Below are 21147 nucleotides of genomic sequence, written 5' to 3'. Positions count from 1 at the left end.
TGTCTGCAATCCCCCCGTCTCTTTCCCAGTAAACATGCATCTGCTGCGTCCCGGCTTCCACTCGGCCAACGCCGTCTACGACACAGATGGACACGAGACAAGAAAAGAGCTGCAGTGCACTCCCAAACCCAGCCCCTCTTAGACCTCCCCGGGAAGGTTCACTGCACCTTTTCCAACAAACAACACAAAAAAAACCAGAGTAAATAAGTCAAACAGAAGCAGAGAGACAGGTGGAAGCAACGGGAAGGCTTCAGCTGGAGGACTGAAGCTCGTCTGTTCTCCCTCTGCCCTCCAGATTTAAAGCTTTAATTAAAAAAGTGCCAAGTCAGACATGGGGAGGGAGGGAGGGAGGGGGGGGCGGGGGGGTCTCCCCTTGCCTCTGGAGCCTCTGGAGCCGAGCAGGAAATGTTTGCGCTGGTTGCCAGTGTGTGTCTGACCAGGCATTACACACGGATTTGCTCCCTGGGAACGCCGCTGCGCTCCGTGCCGCCAGCGCACACAAGCCTTCTGATGCCGAGCAGAGCTCTTTATTACATCTGAACCCCGAAGGGCGCCACGCTGGCATTAAGTCGCGCACAGACGATTGGGTACGATGGGAGCTGGAAGGCGCTCTGTGAGTTTGGGGATGTGGTTTGTTTAGGTAAGGATGTGGCCTGAGATGTCGGAGCACATTTTTTTTAATAGTTTTACAGCGTTAGGAGGCCACACAGCGTGAAAACCAGCTGGGTTTCCTTTGTTTTAAACGTTGTGATAGGAAGAGAAACTCCCATTAGCATGAAGACAACAAAAACCCATCACTGTGAAATACTAAAAAAGACACTTAGCTTCTAAAATTCATTTTCAAATGTCGACATAGTCCAGACCCATACATCCAGGATGATGTGGATTCATGGTGACTGTACATCTACATTTGGACACGCTGCTTTTTAACACAACTTAAAATCAAATTAATTCCAGATATAAAACTGTTTACAACGAAGGTAAAGTGTTCAAAAAAAACAAAGCTGATATTATTAATATATAACGAAATATTGAAAGGTGTTATATATTTAATAATATACAGTTCTGATTTTGTGTATATTAGTATACTGTGTAATGTAGTTTTTTTATATCCTATTATGCTGATTATGTAGTTGAAAATGAGCTATAAACTCTCTGTATTGGAACTATGTTAAACTGTATCGCCTCTATTTAAATTAAATTCCATTCCAACATGAAGGCAAAGTAACGTTCAATGTCATTTAATGACAGAGAAAGTAAAAAAACACAGAGAACCAATGACGGAGCAGAAACGATAGATTCCTGAGGGGGGGTGGGGGGGGGGGGGGGGGGGGGCTCATAAACTCACTGTAACTCATGTTAACTGCAGGGTGGGGGGGGTCTCTCCTCCTCCCCCCTTTTATTTCTGTCTTCCCCTCTTTTCCCTCCCTGTTTTTATTATTAGTAACTAAAGAGAAAACACTCCGTCACAGCCTCTCCCTTAATGGCACATGACATTGTTGCTTTTGTCATCCTCTGGCTCGCACTCTCTCTTTGCTCTCTTCCTCTCTCACTCGCTGTCTTTCTCTTCTTTTTTTTGGAAGTGATGAAGCCAAGCTTTTGTATCTTAGCAGGGAAAAGCCTGTGGCAGGCCTCTGTTGGACCGATTACCACGCTCCATCTGTAGGAGCCATCAGGGACGCCCGGGCCCGCATTCAGGGGTCTGTCACCTGCCCAGCAGGGGAGAGTGGGGAGGGGGAGATAGGGGGGAGATGGGGGGGGGGGGGGGGGGGGGGGCTGGAAGGCCAGGGGCTGAGTGGGGGAATGAAGGAGGGAGAAAGGGGAGGGTGGTGGGGGGCACAAAAGGGTCCAGAGAAGGGCCACTGGGGGCTGTGGAGGGGCACAGCAGGGGAGCACCCCTCCCCTCCCCTCCCTCCCTCCACGGCCTGAGGGCCACAGAGCCGGGGGGGAAGGGCGAGTTGAAGAGGTTGACATGGAGAGGAGATGGGAGGCTGAAGGCACCTGAAGAAGATGCTGGGGAAGGAAGGGGTGAGGGGGTGCTCGTCATTCATACAAGAGGACCCGTCCCTTCCATCTCATCCATTCACGTCTCCCTCTCTCTCTCCCTCTCTCTCTCCCTCCGCTGCATTCACATGTCTGACGTCTTCGAACGAGGCCCTGGACTGATTTCTGTAAAAAAAAGGCACGGCGGCGTGGAAGCGGCCTCGGACTCGGAGAGAGGAGTCGTTCCCACACATTCCCCCAGCGCGACAAACGGCAGAAGAGGATCCGAAAAACACACAAAGGGAGGCCTCGACCTCCTTCACTTAAACACCCAAATCAAATTTTACGCTGCAGCTAAAAGCACTGGGGAGCTGAAGATACTCCATAGCCGCTCACAGTTTGGCCGTGGCCCCCGAGACAAGAATCTTAATAGAAAGATAGATTATTATCCCTGGAGCGGAAATTGGGGCCGCCGGGGAGTTGTCCACGAAACACAACATCTCAAAACAAAGTGAGGTGTAGACGAACGACAGGCAGCGTGGGGCGACGGGGATTTAGTGACAGCGTTCAAAAAGCACAGTTTAGTGGCGTCTTCAACAAGTGAATTCAACAGGTTCTTTATCTCTGAGACTCTGAGATTCATTTACAGGTGTGTATGCACACACACACACACACACACACACACACACACACACTTAAAGACCAGCAGGAAGGCGGACGGCGCTGCAGACACACGAAGGTAAACAGAACCATGTATCGATCCAGCGTGGAGGCTGACAGGAGGGAAGATAAACTCCAGAGGGTCACAGATGTGGACCTCGGGAACGTCCAGTCCCATTAGCTTCACCTGCGCCGGCGTTCTGCCTCCAACGGGCCAAAAAAGAAAAAACCAAGAGAAGATTCCAACTGGGAGAATAAAGACTGCTCTTGTTTACGGCGTGGACTACATCAGCCAAGACTCGCCTTGCCAAGCATTCACCCCTCCTCCCCCCTCCTCCCCCCCATCCGTTCAACTGATGCTAATATGAAGAGACGTGCACCGATGCAGACATCCATGTATGTGCACGCAAAAGTTCACACACACAGCTTGAAATGGCAACAAAAAAAAATGCACGGAGGTGGAAACAGTGACAGAGAGAGAGAGCGAGAATGAAAATAGGTATTAAAGGAAGAAAGATGTGAAGAAGAGGGTAAGAATGAGAGGAAGCTCGGTGAGAAAAGAGAAAGAGAAGCGGAGCATATGGGCCGGTTTATAGCCTGGACTCGCTAGGGGCTGGCTAGCCCATCCTCCAGGGGCTGTTAATAGAGTAGGGTAATTGAGCTGGTGACATGTGTTCGCAACACAAAACAAAGGGCAGAAGAGACAAATGAACTAGTTATTTGCCCAGGGAAGTAGATCTGGGAGCCTTTCAGGCCGCGGAGCAGAGTGGGCGAGCGAGGGCCACTGAATAAAAATCACGACGTGCCACATAGAGCCAGATCGAGCAGATGCACCGGAGGCAAAAGAATAGTTAACTGACAGCTTATGGGCTCAGCTGGGGTTAACAGTTAAGGGAAAAATGGGAGTGAGTGGGCTTGCTCACTTGACTTGCTAAAGAGCCCCCAGGATCCCACAGCTGCCTGGGAAAAGAGAGGGAGGGGGGGGTAGAGAAAGAGAGACGGAGATGATGATGTGATGGATGGAGAGAAAAATGGAGTGAATAAACGCAGGAGGTAGGCACTTACCGGACAAAAGAAGGAGCTGGCGATATGACTTTGAGAGATGTATCTCTGTCTAATATCGGCGAGGTGACAAAACAACGTCACAAATGGGCCCTTTATGGCCATTCTGTCTCCCAGTGTGTGGCGGTTATTATTTAGTTCCACCGTTAGGTGACGGCTTCACGGTGGCATGTCGGCCCTCGGCACAAAGCAACAGGCCGGCCCGCCGCACGCTGCAGGCAAACGGAGAGCCCAACCAGCCAATCAGCTGGCTCGGATATAACCAGCCATCTCACCGCAGGCAGTGAAACAAAGCCTGTACTTAAATCCGCTGGGCAGACCAGAGGCATCCCAAAGTGAAGCTCATTCTAGCGGCGATGCACCGATCCGTCGGCTGTCGTCTCCTCCGCAAACATTATGGTAACCTTGTTTTCAGGGCCTGATGGTTTTAACAGTCGGCTGACCCGAGGTTAGCCCCCTGACCTTTTCACAGCTACTGCTGGTGGACGGCCTCGCCTCCACCGACCCTGCAACCAAGCTTCACGCTCCACAGAGGCATTCTTTCTTTTTATACCCGACGCTCATTAAAGGAGCATTTCTATCTGTTTAATGAGCTTTGCAGGCACTTTTTCAACTTTTACGGCTGCTTTAACGACTAAATGTAGGAATGAAAATTCTCTGAATTCTGTCACTTTGTATATATATATATATATATATATTGTATTTATTTTTTTAAATATCTAACGGCTACATTTGTGTTATTTCCAGAGTGGACTTCTTTGTTGGGAAAGACATTAATCAAACCAGAAAGCGAGTTGTGCCGGCGTGTCCGTAATGTGCAATGTGCTGGACCAAACCGCTCCACAGAAAGTGAGGCTAAACAAAGTTAAGTGATTGACAACGCTGTCTGGCTTTACTCAATTAACTATCCCATTGTGCTCCTCTTTGCAGAGCCCCCCCTCCTCGCCCCCCCCAAAACCCTTTTCTCCTCGAGCTCCTTTATCCTCCCCATCACAGAGTTTAGCTTGGCTAATACTTCCAAGGAAATGGAGAACTCTTTTTCTACTGGGGCTCCTCTCCTTGACCTTCCTTTTGCTCGCTGCCTCTCTTTCAGTCACTTCACAGTGTCTCTGGGGTTAGTGGGGAGAATGAGGAGAGAGTACATCAGCGCCGAGGGGCCGGCTTGGGGCAGGACCCCGGCCCGGTACTTCAAAGTTGGCCTGCATTCATTAATTGTCCTTTGAATTAATATCGGAGGATCACAATGTGGGTGCCAACGGAGAAAGAGGCTTTAATGAAGCATAGAGTCTGCATTCAGTTGCAGATCAGCTAGTGTGGATTTTGAGAAAGAGGGAGAGTCATGCCAACACAGAGCCGGACCGCTGGAGCATTTCTATATCTATCTATCCGTCCCTTAAGTGAAGAAATAGATTCATATATTGTGTATTTTGGCACTATCACTACAGGAGAATATAGACTTTAACGTCTCCGGGCCTGAGAGGATATGTAAACGTGGCCGGAGCAGACATTCCTTCCTTCTGTCTCTCGTAAACCTTTTCCATCTTTAACTCGATTCGCCGTGAAATGCAAAGAACCCCCGAAACAAAGACGTAGAGAAACCCTCCGTCCCTCCCTGTGTTTACAGTTGTCGGTTGTTGCCGTGCCGCTCGGTTGCTTTTCTGCTCGCCCTGCGCGTGAGACAAATGGATCAGTTTATCGTCTCCCGGGAATATAAGTTATGAAACTTTCAAATTGGATTAGATGGCCTCGGATGTGGCAGCTGCACATGGAAGTTTGCCGCCGTCGGCGTCGTCATATTTTCCCCCTTCGGAAAATATATTACAAACACGTTTTTACACCGCCTTAGAATACGGTCGACTCTCAAACACAAATATGATCTTTCTGCTCTCCGAATTTCCCCTTCAAATCCGAATGCGTGCCAAAGTCACGGGGAGCCGGTAACCCGGTTTATTTACACAAACAAAGTCCTCCTCAGCTCCTTTGACAAAAGCAGCTAAATCTTTCATGTTTTGTCAGCACTTGATTCCTCCTGTCCCTCTGGCTATTTGCCTGCCGGCGGACAATGGAGGCGGGAGAATGGCAGCAGATTGTTGGAATGCACCTCAATGAAACCAATTATTACATGTTGACTGCGTTCACCATGGCAGATTTGAAAGAACTGGGCTCATTCAATTTGGCACCGCAGGATTCCCTTTAAAGAAAAGTTATCCCCTTTGACTGTTTGTATTTCTGAGCTTTTCTTTTTCTTTTTTTTCTTCTTCACCCCCACTGCCATAAACGGATCCCGCGAGAGTGGCGACTCCCCTTTCATGACTTTGGTTACTTTAATTAGTTAAATGAGGCTAAAGTGCTCACAGTAATACATAGAGGGAAAGGATGCTTTCTATTAATACAATACAGATTCCTGGTGCTGTTGCAGTATTTAGTCTTCTGATTAAACTGAAGCACTAGAGACACAATTAGATTCCTGCTTTGATTGCAAATGTGATAAAAAAAAAAAATCCTGTTTAAATTCTGGATTAAATCCCGCCCCCCCCCCCCCCCCTATAATAACTCAACAGTTCAAGGAGATGTAAACAACTTAGCATCAGATTCATCCCAGCAAGCATCCTTTTTCCCACAATGCTCCAGCCTGCTAATGCCATGCGGACCTGGGGCAGCCCAATATACTTTATCCCACAAACCTTAGCAGTCCTTTTCCCAGACAAATAAATCTAAATGAGTCAGCTTTGATCTAGCACTTAAGGAAAGACAACAATAGTGGTGGAGGAGAAAGGGGCAGAGAGCAACAGGCCTCTCTCCGCCACAACAATAGCCTCTGCAAACACCTACTTAATCAATATTTGGCCAGAAGACACCCTCTCGGTCCCCAAAACCACCCTTTTCACATTCTAATGAAGAGCCATAAAAGAGAAAAACAACAACTACTTCCACAAAGAGACACAAGAATGAAATAGTGCTGCTCTGTATATCAATGGAGGGGGAAAGTGCCTCAGAGCTGTTTGCATGTAGGATGTCACCTATCTGATGTAAAATAGCTAATGTTATTTGTTTTCTTTCAACTAATTCAGACCAACTTCACCGTATTAATTAACAGGATTTACAAAAAAAAAATGCATTTTTGTTTTGAGAAAAAATGTTTGAGCTTAATTAAGAAACAAAAAAAAACAGTTTGAAGAGGATGATGATCAGCAGATTTAAGAAGCGATAGGATGCATCCTAATGTATTGATTGCAGCAATATGATGATGTGTGTGTGTGTGTGTGTGTGTGTGTGTGTGTGTGTGTGTGTGTGTGTGTGTGTGTGTGTGTGTGTGTGTGTGTGTGTGTGTCTCTCTGCAGGAATGAAAGTGAGAGAAGTGAACGGGGAGATGTGTCCGCCTGGGAGAGAGGCAGAGAGGGAAGTGGCCCACAGATACCGCATGAATGTGCGCCCTGGGCGGAGAGGAAAGGGGCGGACTCTGCCGAGATGAAAGTGCAGAGAAATAAAAGGTTTTGGGGTTTAATCTAGTGGAGAGGAGAAGAAGAAGAAGAAGGGTCTCTCTCTCTCTGGCTGCAGGCGTCACGCTCACTGCGCAAACACTGGAACAAAAGCTCCGTGCGCAAAAAAAAAGTAACGGAACGGGCCACCGGTTCAGTCCGATAACGCGAGGCCTGACGTCCATTTAACACACTTTGCAGGCGAAAATCACGAGGCTTCCTCCAGCTGGATTCCTCTCAAAATCCCCCCAAATCCTAACCAATAAAATCTGCGCGTCATTCCAATGTATTCCCAAATAGCGCTGTCATCAATAATTAAGCGCAGACTGCAGCGCTGCGCTTTGCAACGCTCCTCACACCCCAACAGGTCGCAAATCAACAGGTGTTATGTGTGGTTTTTTCTCCTCCAATCATAAACTGTAAGAGTGCAGGGAAAGCCTTTGGAGCAGTCTATAAACCGGGTCGCACCGGGCCCATTGGTGTCCCTGAATAATTCATCGCTCATTGCGGGTTCATAATGTCTTCTCTCGGCCTTTTGTCAGCGCACTTTTTTTCCCTCCCTTTCTTCCCCGCTCTGAAAGGCCCGGCGTCTTTTTGTACACACTGAGCCGCTCACTGGAGTTTGGCTTTTGTGCTCGTCAAACTGAGGTGTGAGTCTCAATGGACTCTCCCTCCTTTGTCCCTGAAGTTCATCCTCAAGTGTCTGATTGTGTGCAAAAAAATAAAGAAATACGAAATAAAAAAAAAGTTTCTCAGGCTTGGAAGTTGGACAAATGTTTGATTATCCACTTAAAAAAAAAAAAACAATCTGCACATTGGTTGAATCTCAGCTGCCTATGCGCATGCGTAAACACCTGGACTTTTTACGCGTTTAACGTTTCTGTGCAGGTTAACTAAAGTGATAGTCCGGATCTTTTTTTTAATGCCATTTAAATTATTTTTTAATCATGTTTTATCGACTTTATTATAGTTATTATAATATTAAAGTTTCGTATGAAATTTGCCTTTTTTTTTTTTATTTGGATTTTGGAAACAGAGAAAAATCATAACTTTGCACTTACATCGGTCTCCCAGAATGCCATCGATGCTGTGTTTAGTCCGCGGCTCGTTCTCCTCCATCTCCCTCTTCACAACTTCGTCATCCTCCTCTTCGTCATCGCCTCCTCCGCCGAACTTAGAGCGCATGATGCGGCTGATGGCGCTCACTTAGCAGGAAAAATAAAGGATGGGACGTTAAATGTGTATCGACGTTGCACGAGAAAATAAATATAGATGTCCTATTACGCAATTCATTATTAATTAATATTGCACATTTCCACATCCGTCCTGGTGTGTATTATTTATTTGTCCTGTGTGTATTATGTATTTGTCCTGTACCTGACGGGACGTTGTTGCGGTCGCAGACGCCGTCTTTCAGTAACTTGTCCCGGATCTCCCAGCTGAACATGCCCGGGTTCTCTCTCTTGTACTCCTCGATCTTCTTGTCCACCTCCGGCGAGGCGGTTTGCTGTGACGGGAGGAAGCAGAGAACACGTTGGTCACCTTTTTCTTTTATTTAAAAGTTTAAAAATAGTTGGATTAATTATGATTTCGATGGATGTGCAAGTTGTGACAGTAATTAAAATATATTATTTAATCAAAAAGAGGATCTTTAAAGCAAACATCGCCAAAGGACTATTTTCTCCTTGTTTTGTTGAATCCCAGCTTTAATTTAATTTAGATTAGTTATTTTTATATTTCCCCCTTTTATTTTTATATTTCCCCCCCTTTTTAAAATTCACTTTTTCCCACAGAGTAAAACAAACTAAACTCACAAAGTCATGACAATCACCTCTAAAATAAAATTCCTAGGCTATAAATTCACATTCCAGTTGTACGTGAACGCACCATACGCATCGGTCCCTCTCTCTGCCTGTCTCACCTTCGGCTTGCTGCCTCCGATGGCCCCGGGCCTGATGGAGCCCGTCTCCTGGTACCGGCACAGGATCTTGGAGACGCAGCCGTGGGACACGCGCAGCTGCCGGGAGATGACGCACGGCCGGACGCCGTGGTGCGCCATCTCCACGATTTTATGGCGGATGTGGTTGGGGAGAGGTCTGCCGTTGATGAAGACTCCACCGAGCTGGTTGACCCGACCCTGTCCCAGCGGAGTGGAGACTGCAGCGCGGCGCAGGGACTCAGTTACTCCAGTACATACATTTATATATATATATATATATATATATATATATATATATATATATATATATATATATATATATATATATTACATGTAGATTCAACAATCCAATACATACATTTATATATATAACATGTATTAAACAATATGTCTGGTTTAAATATCCAGAAAGTAGTTCGTGGATAAACAACTTCCAACCTGATGACTCTGTTTGATTTCACCCTTGAGCGGTCAAAGTGCAAATACAATATAGAAAATCATAAGTTGTTGAAATAAACACGTCGTTCATCTCATTGGCTTTAGACTCAACCATAGAAATATTAAATTGTCCAAAAAGGAAAATAGAACATTTCTACAAGTGGCATGAGAAAGCAAAGTTAATTTTCTTTGCAACAATTGTCAGGTATATATATTTATATATATATCCAAATTAATGTGTACTACATTAAACACAAAACCATAGCTTAAATAAATGTAATGTATTTAAATAAAATCATTGTGTGTTGACACTTATCCCAGGATGGTTTTCTTTTGTTTTGTAAAAATGACATTTAGGTTAAAGCATTGTTATAATACAACAAGATTAAAATGGACGTTAATAATAATAATAATTATAACATTTTTTACAGGTTTTTAAAGCTTTTTCACGACGTTTTTTAAAGTTTTGTCAACTTTGGCTGAAGTTCTGGAAAAGTGAGCTTGCAGAGCAGCAACTGGTGTTAGCCGGCCCCCTCCTTACCTTCCAGAGAGTATCCGCCCCGCGGGAAGTTCTGGTGCGGAGTCGGTCTCATCATCCTGGGTAACCCTCCTGCCAGCGCGGACATGGTCCCTGCCGGTCTGTCAGGTATACGGTGCGTCCCCGTGTAATCCCAGAGAGGAGCCGTGCGTGTGTGTGTGTGTGTGTATATGTGTGTGTGTACACGGGTGTGTGTGTGTAACAGGTCGCGGTGTGATGGAGCTGCTATCCAGACCGGTGTCGGGTTGTAATCAGAGAGCAGGTCGCTCTCGGTCCTGCGGGTCTGGAGGATGCGTGTAGCGGGGATGGATGCACGTCAAACACTTTATCCACGGCCCCCGCCTCCCCCCACCCCACCCCGGCCCCGCGCTGCGCCTCCTGATTGGTCGAGGACCCGGACGTCGGGAGGCTGGGGGAGCCCTGTGATTGGGTCCGGGTTGACCTCACGAGGTCAGGTTGTTGTGTCACAAGCTTCGGAACTTTTTTCACGAAGCTTTTTTTTTTCACAGCTTTGAGGAAAACAACGAGATGTGTGCGCGTACGAGCACGCGCTCCGATGAACGCTGCTGCGTGGATGGAAGGACGTTTACTGACGCACGAAGACGAGAACGCGAGATCATACATGAAGTATACAAAGTCTAATTACTGCTGCATGCTGGGAAACATGAAAAATGAGTTTAGTTACTTTAGAGAATACGTGTTGTCTTATAGCGCGCACACACACACACACACACACACACACACACACACACACACACACACACACACACACACACACACACACACTTGCATATTGAATATTTCCAAATATCGTTATTAGCATTATTATCACAAATAGTAACAGTTGTAGGTATTTGTTAAAGTTTAAGTTTTTATTAGCCCGTGTGTTTATTCATCATTATTATTAGTGTTATAATAATAATAATTATTATTATTATTAATGCTAAAAACTACAAATGGAATGAAATAATTGAAAAGCATGGATTCTTTTGGCAGCGAGTTAGACTTGGAGAGATCAGCGGTCAGGCTGGTATATGATGATAATATATATATATATATATATATATTATCATCATCATTTCTGCGCAGAAAGGCAGCAGCATGTGTTCACCGTCGACTCCCATTTTAATTCCTCTGCAGTGAATATTATAACAAAATAATTAACTAAAATATTAGAATATTAGCCGTCTCATCGAATAGAGGATCCTAAAGTTCTTCTCGTGTGATATAATTATCATTATTATTATTATTATTATTATTATTAGTGATATCAATTATAAATATTCGCCTACATCACATCCAGAGGCCTACAATCCATGTATTGTTATTGCAACATTGTGACATATATTCAGTTCTCATGCAGTGAATGAGTTCATTAGTAAGAACGTGCGTTTTTATAAATGCCAATATGATGCGGATTAATTTATATGACGTGTGCTTTCATTTTACAACAAAAACTTATCTATACTGAAAAGTACATCTGGGCAGTAAAAGGATTTTTTTTAAACTTTAATCAAGTTTAGATGAATCGAGAGCGCGCACACATGGACGCTCAGTGGTCGCTGCGGTCGCGGAGGGATCTACTTTTTCACGAGTTCACCACGCACACACACACACACACACACACCCCACGCAGAAGCTCGTCTATAGCGTGTGTGTGTCTCCAACAAAAGGTGGTGCGCGGACCCGTGGCTCGGCCACGCGGCTCGGCCACGCGGCGGTGTAACACATCCGTGCAAATGGTCGATTATGGACACACAGAACCACATGAGGGATCATTTGACTCTTGTGAAGCTCGCAGAGTTGTGATAATTATGATAATTAGGCGTGTTTAATAGACCGATGCTGGCCGATTCTGTTCGGAGGAGGAGGCCTGGAGAGAGAGAGAGAGAGAGAGAGAGAGAGAGAGAGAGAGAGAGAGAGAGAGAGAGAGAGAGGCTGCTGACCTCCTTAACAGCTGACAGTATATATGCATTGATCAACCATCAGATGTCCATACTTTGCTGCCTTATTGTCTAAACAACACTTATGCAGAAAGGAGTGATGTCACAACCTCGTTATGAATGCACGTATGACATATTAAATATGAAGAACAAAGCCAGCTGCTCACTGCTACTGTTTACTAAAAAAAAAGTGGGGGAAAGGAGCACAACTGTAAGATGACATTTGTTTATGCATGTTATATAGAGAGAGTCCTCTCTCCATCCAGGATCCCACAGCATGTGGCCCAATAGACTTTTTTATTCCTCCTGTAAGACTTCATGTCTTAAAAAGAAAAAAGAAAAAAGAAAAAAACGCTGCAATTGACACAGAACATGTGGAAACATTATATGTCCATAAAAGCAGGAATGAGGAGGAGGGAGGGAGAGAAAGTTATCATACTAAAGTTTGACTATCATGAAGAGGACATTGGATCTAGCGTGTCCAATCAATTAGTGGTGGTAAGCTGAGTCAGAAATGTGCTGTGGTGCTGGTGGTGGACAAAATGCATCAAAAATAAGGAACAAAATGCCCCCCCCTGAAAAAAGAAATACAGCGTGTTGAATTTACGAGGCATACGGGCAGAATAAGCCGGGGGGGCTTTTCCAGGCTGAACGTCTGAAGAACAACAACCCCCAGAATGATTAGCAATGCGTCTACTGAAGATAAAGTTAGTCTAATAGGCTGATAACCCACGAGGCAGTCTTGATCTGGTCCTCTGGTCCGGTACAAGGTTCCTGCAACTGCATCAGACTATTTGGAGCACTGGAGAAAATCTGCATTCTCTTCAGAGCTATACTTACAACACCGAGGCTCAGTATTCATGATTAACTCCACACGGTCAAGATCAAATATACACGAGACGTTTTAGTAGGCAATCGGATCATCACAGTGATTATCCGAGCGTAAACTAGAGCGAGTTCACTTAAAATAGTCGGTCATGCATTCCCAACGGAAGAGAGTCGTCGCAGCACAAACAGTACAGCTCTGAGCCGATGACCCTCGTTTACGTTATTCACTGGAGGTTTTTTAGTGTTAAAAGTCAGCTAAACAGCGCCTGCTTAACATTTATTGGTCCTTGGGAGCATCGCGCCACCGCTGTGAGGGACTTTTGAATAATGTTCTATAATGTCTGTTTCTGTGCTGCCGTCGCCCACGGAGATCTGACTGCACCGTCCCTGCTGCCAATTCCTTCTCTGCAATATCAAACACAGATTTTTTTGTGGAAATACTGCACTTTTTCTTGGCCAGACGCAGTTTGCTTAATAACGCTGTGGTCGCATATTCGCTTGTATTCCTTCGAAAATAAAAGCCAGCCATTAAACAAGTTTTCCATGTTTGTGCAAGAGGACTTCTGCACTGCTTGGCGTTAAATGTTTTATGTCAACAGTAGATAGAGGTGTCCCTTTGAAAAAACGACTGCATCTGATTTTAGCTGTATTGTGACGTATCATCAGTTATGCTCGATGTTTGTCTTCATTAGGCCCGCTGCAGCACGGCGGCTATTCAGAGAGAGCTTAGCATCACAAAGACTACAGAGCGGACATTGTGTGAAATGAAAAGAAACCGATTAGAAAGAATGGCCGGGCCGACATTTCAGATAAGCATCTCTTCGAAGAAAACGTTGCATCTTCAGACTTCCACAGAAATCCATCTGTGATTAGTAGCCTTGGGTTGTTACCGTTACAAGGTATAAACTCCCCCCCCCCCTAAAAAGAGCCTCATGTGTTTGATCTTATCAAATACATATGACCCACAACACTTCCAGTGGGAACTTAAAGTGACACAGTTACCATGACAAAGAGCTGGAAGGTGCACCCAGGTGAGAGAGAGAAAAGCCAACGCCTCGGGGCTCCTGGGCTCACTTTAACAGTTCCTAAGTAAGTCAATCGTTGATGGTGCATGATGAACATGCAGCATTACCTCCTCTAAGATTCTTATCTGTGTGTGTGTGTGTGTGTGTGTGTGTGTGTGTGTGTGTGTGTGTGTGTGTGTGTGTGTCACAAGGAAGAAAGACCTTAAAGGGGATTTCTCACTTCCACAAAGAAGCTGGATGCATTCTGATAAAACACAATAAACAATGTATTTTAGCCGTGAGACGCATCCAGTACACGTACATTTGAAATTGTGGAAAAATATTTATGTGATGTGGAAATGTATATTGTGCATTATTGCAATAACGTTTTTGCTTTGAAATCACCAAATGTGTTGCCATTTACTTAGCTTTCTTTCTTTTTATATATATATATATATTAGAAAACATAGCATTAAAGCATATAAGCAAACTGTCAACTATTTATTTTTATTTGATTAATTATTAATGATTAATTCCAAGATTAACAAATACTGTGTCCTCTTTATCACCAACTCTCTCTTCACATTCCTAACATGCTCTTTAAAGCATCTTTAATCTGATTACTGTTCACTATAATGACTCCAGCTCATTACAGTGACTACACGGTGGAAATGAACTGCATGTAATTGTATGTGACTGTAATCCAGTTAGACACAATATGCCACTATCATTGTACAAACATGCATGCATACATTCGGCCACAAGAGGGCGCATGATAGCTCAATTGAATGGGGGGCACATCCAGCAGCTACAGCCTGTCTGACACTATGAAACCCACTAAGCTCATTTTACAGGAACATTTATCTAATCTGACTTCACGTCACGAAGATCTCCCGTCGTGCGATTACAGCAGGTTGTTTTTCATCAAATAGAACAATTACACACTAACACACTGCAACACTATTCAGCAGACGAGGTTTGTTATTCTCAGTCAGTCCAGAGGAGAGGATGTCTGTCCTTCAGGGCCCATCTTAAAAGACCACAAAGCCACATGTAGATGTAACGTGACGGTGGTTTGTTTATGGTGTGTGGATGCTGCAGCTGGTGTCAAAACAAGTCAAAAACGTCTGTGTGTGTCGGATGGTAGTTTGTAAATGTGGGATCACGTTTAAAGTTCTGAGCGAAGGGGAGTAGGCTATACCGGGACTTGTGGAAGAGGAGGCAGAGGCCGTTTAGCAAATGCCTGTCGCTTTTTTACATTTTAAAGTTGAACAGTAATGCCAGAGGGATGAGACACACTCATATCAGGGTTCCTACACCGTCTCCAAAGTCAAATTCAAATACTTTTCAAGCATTTCAAGGTGCATTTCCATGCTTTTCCAGCCCCTTCCAGCTGTGGTAAACTCCATATTTCTATCAATCCAATGGTCAGTATTCAGTCTACTTATTATGTCACTTGTTCATCACATTAAATGAGATGTTATTGTCCTCTAAACAACCAACATGATGTTTGGAGACAGCTTTTTACAGAAGGACCACAAATGAAAGGAAAACTAATTCCACTAACAGATCCACAGAAATATAATCACCAACTATTTTCATCATCTGTTCATCATCAAAAGTCATTTTTCATGCAGAAATGTCATAAAATGCTGTTTTCAGTCCCTCAAATATGGAGATCTTCTTTTCTCTGTTCTATCATATATGTCATCACACAGAACACACATTTAAAGACCTTTATTCTAAATCCAAGCACTTTTCACACCTTGAAAACACCACACTATAATTCAAGTGTTTTCAAGGATTTCCAGCACCCGTACCAACCCTGTCATATCTACAGCGGTGTTGCTGCAGCTCGGCGCGTCACCGCGGACCGCACTGCTATGGGGCGCGGCACCGCGGACCGGCGCTGTCCACTACACGTGGTGCTGAAAAGCAAAGGGAACACGGGGGAAAACAATGCGGTGCTCTCTGCCGTCGCTGCAGGCGCCAAATGATACGGTTAGATGGAGCTATTAAATGCACTTTATATACACATGACCCACCAGGTGACACAGACCGGACTGGGGAAAAATCAATTTGAACGCGTCTATCGCCTGGATGTATGAGCGTTAAACCCAGTTTAGTTGTGGTATCACGGTGGTGATAAAGCCCTATAGTTCGGCCCGTTCACGGGTTGCGCCCCGGGCCGGTGATGCGACAAGTGCGTGGGCGCGTCACCGGATGGATCCACGACAGCTGACGGGACCGCCTCCTCGCGGGACATCCAGAGAGTTTTTCCCCTCTCTCTCTCGTACTTTACAGCGTTGTGTCGACATCCGGGCATTTTTTAATCATAGTATGCGCATAATTAATTACGTAGCCATTTGAGTTAGTAGGCCGCTCGTTTGTCGCCAGTGTGCTCGCTCTGTTCTCACCTGGTTGTTGTGCACGAGCCTGACACGGGAGCGAGCAGCACTAATAGAATGTGATCTCCGGCTGCAGAGCTGCAGGATGCTGAGCCTGGCCAGAATTCCATTAAAGGGAAACGCACTTCCTCACAGATGCCTTAGTCAGTGTTTTTGAAGGAATGACTTGCATTTTGGAAATTTGGCACATGACTAAAATTAATTCCATTTAGCTGCTGCCAGACTAACTGGAACACCAGAGCCGTCGTTAATGTGATGATCTGTGCTTTTTCGGCTATGACCCTAAATGTCTGCTGTGAAAAAGGCCTGTTTTTACCTAAATGGATGGTCATATGTGGCTCTATTAATCTTCTGTATAGTCCATACATAATTCATATCTACATCATAAACACCAGAGTAGAAGTAAAGAACAATACAACACGTTTGGATACAGTATGTGCAGTGGGGGACAGTAACGGAGTAAATTTACTTAAGTACTATACTTAAGTACAAGGTATATGTATTGTATTATATTTTACTTATCTTGTGTGACTGTATAGCGCATAGCAGTGGTTGGTATTTACTGGTGGTGCCGGAAGACATGAACCCCCAAATACTCTTTTACACAAATATTTATTAACTATGTTAAGCTTAGAACCATACATTTTATTTGAAATTTACTCTTACCCTTACTTTTACTTAAAGTACATTTAAAAGCATGTACTTTTGGATACTTAAGTACCTTTAAAAGCAAGTACTTTTTTACTCTTACTCGAGTACCATGTCGACTGAGCTACTTTTACTTGTAACGGAGTAAATTTTGACCAGTAGTATTTGTACTCTTACTCAAGTACTGGGGTCGAGTACTCTGTCCATCTCTGAGTATGTGTGATCCCTTAATCCCTTTAAATGCTGCGGGTGCTGAAACTGATCGTTGAAGGAGCACGTTGCTTCCTGCACTGAAATTATTTACATGACTTCATAAGCTGCATGGAAGCTATTGCAGGTATGAGCACTGCATACAAGCTGTTGGTGTGTGATTGATTGATTGATTGATTAATGATCTTCTTGGGCCACCACCACCGTTATTAAGGCACAGGTACTTAAATTATAACCACTTCTGTGTGATTACACTATAAACCCCCTGCGGTGCACCAGGTCAGCAGGTGATTCCAGGGCCGAGGACCCTGAGGGGACATGAGCCTTCACAAGATGAGAGAAATAACTTTGGGGTAGGGGGCAAAAATAAGTTCTGTTGTAATGTAGTGAGACAATGGAAGTGTAGAAGACCTCCTACGGGGGTCTTAAATCATATGATGGGCTTAAGTTTGCTTTCCCAGTCATATAAAATGCAAGAACTTCTAAAGTCCACTAACAACTGGGCCCACGCCCAGACCCCTCTAAGGTCTGGGCGTGGTCTCGGGTTACAGGCTGGTGTGTGATAAAATAATGCGTTATTTAGTTTCTGTGGATTCGTTTGAGAACATTATGATGAGACTAACCTTGCTCCTGCTGTCAATCATCTAGGGTTAGGGTTGTAAGATCAGTTATGACTGAAGGAGATGACTCAATTAATTTAGCTGAATCACAATAACACAGCGGGTATATATCTCCACTTAATTTTGTGTTTTAAGAGATGACAATGGTCTCATGGGTTAAAAATCCATCTCTCAAAGGGAGCCCTTCAGTTGGTCTTCCAGTCGTTAAGTAATGCCACTTAAATGCCCCCCCGTGACAAAAGCTTGAGAGAGAGAAAAAGAAAAGAGGGGTGGCAGGCTTCCACTGGGAGCCGTAGGCAACACTGTGTCTGGGGCAGAGGGCTTCATTTCACAGGGACTGCAGGGCTTAAAGTTAAAGATTACTTTGAAATCAGCATCCCCTACCATCAAACTCTCCAACCACAGCCCTCCTCCTCCCTCCCTCCCTCCCTCCAGCCGTCACTCCCTCTCCCAAAAAATGAAAAGCTGTCGCCACAGAGCTGGGGATGAGTTGGGAGCAGATCCTCTTTGATGACAGAGAAGGATCCTTTTGTTCCTCTAATCCCCACAGAGCCCCTCCCTCCCTCTTTCCCCTTATAAATCTAACTGGACGTCAAGGGGCTTCATAATCAGCCGGGGGGCTCAAAATTTATTAGTTAAGTTGTTTTCACTTTGACAGATTGGAATGTAACATGGTTGTCTTGTCCTCTTGCAAACGATAGTCCATTTAAGTCTCTCGTCAGTGTATGGAAGTCCGTTTTATTGAACTTAAAAGCAGCATATCATCAAGTAAGTACCCTAACGAGTCACGTGACGCCGGTCGGTGGTCGTCATTGGTGGAGCCTAAGGGAGCAGCGACCGAGCATGCTGTCAGGAAAGACAGGGTGACCCACAGACAGACAGTTCCAGGATACATTTCCTTTCTTCCTCTGTCTTGCCTTTAAGTGTGTGCAAAGTGTGTCCTTGTGTCATTATCGCATTGGACACACACATTTCACAGAGGAGATGAAAGTGCTTGCTTTTGCTCACAACATCTGCCCTCTGATGGTTTGTGTCCTGTCAAGATGACCTCGTAGCCCGAGGAGAGCGATTATCAGCTCCCCCGTGTAAGCGCCCCGGCTCGTCATGTGATCACATGCCTGCCTGAATGCCGTGTGTTTGTGTGGCGGAGGGAGAAAAAAGGCCTGAACTTGTGTGTTTGCGTGCATGTATCTGTTCGAATATGTCCGCACAGACATATGGCCTAACGAGCATGAAAACCCTCAGAAGACCCGTGAGAAGGAATCAATGTCCTTGGGGTCAAAGTGTCAAGCGTGGCTTACCTGCCCATCTCCCTCTCAGATGTCCCTCCTCAGATGTCAAAGAAGACTTCCCTCTGTCTCCAGCTGTTGGATCTTCACTCTGTCAAGTAGAAAATAAACAGCGTTATGAAAAAAGCAGTGAAAGTAAGAAATGCACAATGACTCCCTCTGGTGGATAAGAGTGAGAATGCAGCAAAGGAACACATGAACCGTGTCTCCTGTTTGTAAAATTATGAATTCTATAAAACTATATATTTGGTTTGCTAGCTGTTTTTAAATATCAGTATTCACTGAAATTCACTAGCTCAGTTATAACATAGTGTTATGGACAACAAAAAAATGATTTTTTTTTTCCATTTCTGCCACAGAAACGTTTGATCAGAGTGGCCAAAATACGAGTGCAGCGATCTGAGAGATATTTTAGGGCTCAGTCTTTGTGGAATGTACTGAGTGACAATGATGTTCAGCACCAGTAATTGCCCTTTTAGGGGGTAGCTGTTTCTTTCTTTCTTTGCAGATACAACCCTTTTTCAAATTTTCACATTTAGTCATGGGACAGGATACATCGTCAACAGTCACAGAATGCAATCCTCTATCGTGGGTTTGAAGTACAGGGAAATAAACTGTTATTCTGTCGAAAATGTGCATTCGATTTTTGGGGTTTTGGTGGATTAAATGAATTCTTTACAGCTTAGTCCGAGGCTTGTCCTTCCCTGAGTTTCCTCACCAGCAGCTCCTCCTCCTTCTTCTCATCATGTGCTCCGTTTATCATCTGTAACCCGCCTATCAGCTGGAGCCTATCCATGCAGACGTTGGGCAAAAGGCGTGGCATGAACTGGGCAGGTTACCAGATTATCGCAGACATCCATTCAACGCTCACATTCAAACCTATAGGGAATTTAAGTTTGGGCTTCGTGGACATGAAAACTTCACACAGGAGGGGCCCCGGGTCGGCCAGCGGGTTCCAACAACAGATGCAAGGACTAAAACTGGACTGGGAAAGAAACCAGGCCAGAAGGGACAAACTGACTGAGGGAGAAGAACAAAGACCTCCAAGCCCTGCAGGTCAAAAATAGTGCAGACAGACAGCCGGGAGGAAGGGAAACTTTCACCATGTTGTAACTCCAAACCTCCCCAGAAAGTTTCACAGAAACAACCGACAGCAATGCAGACATCAGTTACTCTTGTTAAAGATGAGCAATACTACTGAAAACAGCTTATATAATGTTGAATTGTGGTAAAGCAATACAAAGCGTCGCTACAGTACGTCTCTACAGTACCTGTGCAAGGCTGTTGGGGAAAACTATATGGGTGTTACTGAATAAAGATAAGGAAAATGAACATTAGCACACAAGCTGGTGAAAGTTCACTTTCTAATGGAAACTTGTATGTAAAAAGGGGGGGGGGGGCATATGTGGGGGTGCACAATATGACCATGGATGTGATCTTAAGGGGTTAAAAGGAAAATTTAAATTTCAGTTGGACTTTAAAGTATTTAAATAGAAATTTACATTCAGTTGATATTGTTAGAATAAGAGCCACATTAATTAATACAAGTAGGCCTTTAGTCTAAACCTGTTCCTCATTATCTTCTTGTTGCGTCACTCCTAGCCGCTGCTAGCATGTAGCTAGGCTACTCCACCAGTAGAGGAGGGTCAGAGGTCAGGTGTTTTTACTCTAAAAACACCTTCATACCGTGTTTGGAAACAGGAGACGTTGAAGGGTCCGCCGGTGACCTGGAGCTGGTTTTTACCTACTTTGGTACATACTTCCTGCTAGCATGCTAACAGTTTTCGGTTTCAGTTTCAGTTACTCCGCCCCCTGTCTCGTGCGCATCAAACAAACACTGGCGCGCGCTCTTGTCTCTCTCTTCCCCCAGTTAAAATGTAATGACGTGATCAACTGGTTGAATTATCGTTGACACAAAGCCGAATAATGATCGACGTATTCAAATTAACCGGCAAAAAAAGCGACTAAAAGCGGGGTCATCGAGCCGTCGTCTCCGCCTTTGTGAACGCTAGTAACCCCACTGTGACGTCCCCCCTCCGCCCCGAGCACGCGCCACCCCCAGTGCGCCAATCGCAGAGAGAGAAATATCCTGACGTCA

The 21147-nt window shown here is 44.8% G+C and overlaps 1 protein-coding gene across 4 annotated transcripts in view; it reads right to left on the bottom strand.

Moving 5' to 3' along the window:
- Positions 1 to 21147, bottom strand: part of pax3a (paired box 3a) — a 31640-nt gene that overhangs the window by 7650 nt on the left and 2843 nt on the right. Inside the window, exons 1-6 of one of the 4 annotated variants that reach the window (XM_084006773.1) lie at positions 20736 to 21039; positions 19062 to 19140; positions 10103 to 11972; positions 9106 to 9341; positions 8562 to 8691; positions 8246 to 8389 (exon numbers count right to left, since the gene is read on the bottom strand). In XM_084006773.1, coding sequence (XP_083862899.1) covers positions 8246 to 8389; positions 8562 to 8691; positions 9106 to 9341; positions 10103 to 10187 — 595 coding nt within the window. In that variant the 5' untranslated portion in view covers positions 10188 to 11972; positions 19062 to 19140; positions 20736 to 21039. Of the gene's footprint in view, positions 1 to 8245; positions 8390 to 8561; positions 8692 to 9105; positions 9342 to 10102; positions 14056 to 19061; positions 19141 to 19767; positions 19783 to 20735; positions 21040 to 21147 lie in introns of those variants that run through there. The other 3 variants (XM_084006774.1, XM_084006775.1, XM_084006776.1) reach the window with 3 other exon arrangements.

The sequence above is a fragment of the Eutrigla gurnardus genome (genome assembly GCF_963514095.1).
Source record: "Eutrigla gurnardus genome assembly, chromosome: 4".
NCBI lineage: Eukaryota > Metazoa > Chordata > Actinopteri > Perciformes > Triglidae > Eutrigla > Eutrigla gurnardus.
The sequence above is the reverse complement of the archived record's forward strand: the minus strand, read 5'-3'. Positions and strand labels throughout refer to the sequence as shown.